General features: G+C 52.3%; 1 protein-coding gene across 2 annotated transcripts in view; it reads left to right on the forward strand.

Moving 5' to 3' along the window:
- Positions 1–962, forward strand: part of LOC114030744 (rho guanine nucleotide exchange factor 19-like) — a 5,275-nt gene extending 4,313 nt beyond the window's left edge. For both annotated transcript variants that reach the window (XM_027845614.1, XM_027845615.1), the window contains one exon: positions 324–962. In XM_027845614.1, the coding sequence (XP_027701415.1) occupies positions 324–481 (158 nt within the window). In that variant the 3' untranslated portion in view covers positions 482–962. The remainder of the gene's footprint in view (positions 1–323) is intronic.
- The last annotated feature ends 468 nt before the right edge of the window (positions 963–1,430 follow it).

Raw genomic sequence — 1,430 nt, forward strand, 5'->3', positions numbered from 1 at the left:
TTTGGAGGGCCTTAGAACACAGGATGCGAGAGTTGGGAGGGCTCTTAGAACACAGGATGTGAGAGCTGGGAGGGACCTTAGAACACAGAATGTCAGATCTGAGAGGGGCCTAAGACCATCTAGTTCACCCCATTTATTTTATAGATGAGGGAACCCAGGGAATGGAGGTGATTTGCTCAAGGTCGCATGGCAGTAAGCAGCAAAATTTGAACCCAAGTCTTGTGACTCCAAATCTAGCACCCTTTCCACCATTAGCAGACTTGCTCCTAGTGTTAGGGACCGGGTGCCAGCTGATGCAGGGTCCCTGGCTCCTGTGCCTACAGGATGGCTGGAGGGAATCCGCTTGGCAGACGGCGAGCGGGGCTGGGTGCCCCAGGCCTACGTGGATGAGATCACCAGCCGCAGTGCCCGTCTTCGAAACATCTGGGAGACCAGAAGGATCGAGAGTGCCACCAATAAACTACAGGAGACAGCTGCATGATAGACCAGGGAGCGGCCTCTGACTCTGGCCTGAGGTGCCCCACAACCCTCCATCTCGCCCCCACTGGTCTCTGTGCCCTCAACAGTGCCCTCTGCAGCCTCTACTGGAGTCTCTGAGACAGGGTACCCACCCTGGCACGGAGGAGCCCGCCCCGCTAGGCCATATGACGGGGCAGATGACTTGTGGGTCAATGTCCCCTAGCTTCGTAGGCCTTAACTTCCTCCAGGATGCCTGGGGTGGAGGGAGCAATGATAACTCTGTCAGCCTCTCCTGGGGTCGGGGAGGGGAGGCTGGAGGCTGGAGCCTGGAGCCTGGATGGTAGATCCCTGGGGTTCCCCGGTCCTTATTTTGCTCCCTTGGGGCAAACTACCCTAGTGACTGACTTGGGGAAAGATGTGGCTGAAACCTGCTGGACTCCTCTTCCTGGACAACCCAGTAAGAGCTGGGCATTCTGTATCATTAAATGACCTGCCTTTGTTTACTTGGAGTTCAAAGGTGTAGCTGCCTGCCCTGATGGAGGAAAGAGAGCGCTTGCTGATAACTTGGAAACTGTAGTAAGAATAGCTCAGGCTCAGGAGCGTAGGGGGCCTTTCCTGGGAAAAGCCCCCTTTCTGGAACTCTGTTGACTGGTGGAATGAGGTCAGGGTGTGTGACAAAGCACTATAGCATTATAGCACATCAGACATGGAAGGGACCTTATAACACAAGTTATTAAAACCTGGGCCATTAGAGCTGAATGTTAGAGCATGAGAGACAGTAGAGCACTGAATGTCAGATCAGAACGAGATATTAGAGCATTGAATGTCATATCAGGATGAGACATTGGAGTATTGAATGTCAGATCAGAACAAGACATTAGAGCATTGAATGTCAGATCAGAATGAGGCATTAGAGCTTTGAATGTCAGATCAGAACAAGGCATTAGAACACTGAATGTCAGATCAGAACA

This window comes from Vombatus ursinus, unplaced genomic scaffold (assembly GCF_900497805.2).
Source record: "Vombatus ursinus unplaced genomic scaffold, bare-nosed wombat genome assembly UNPS02015004.1, whole genome shotgun sequence".
NCBI lineage: Eukaryota > Metazoa > Chordata > Mammalia > Diprotodontia > Vombatidae > Vombatus > Vombatus ursinus.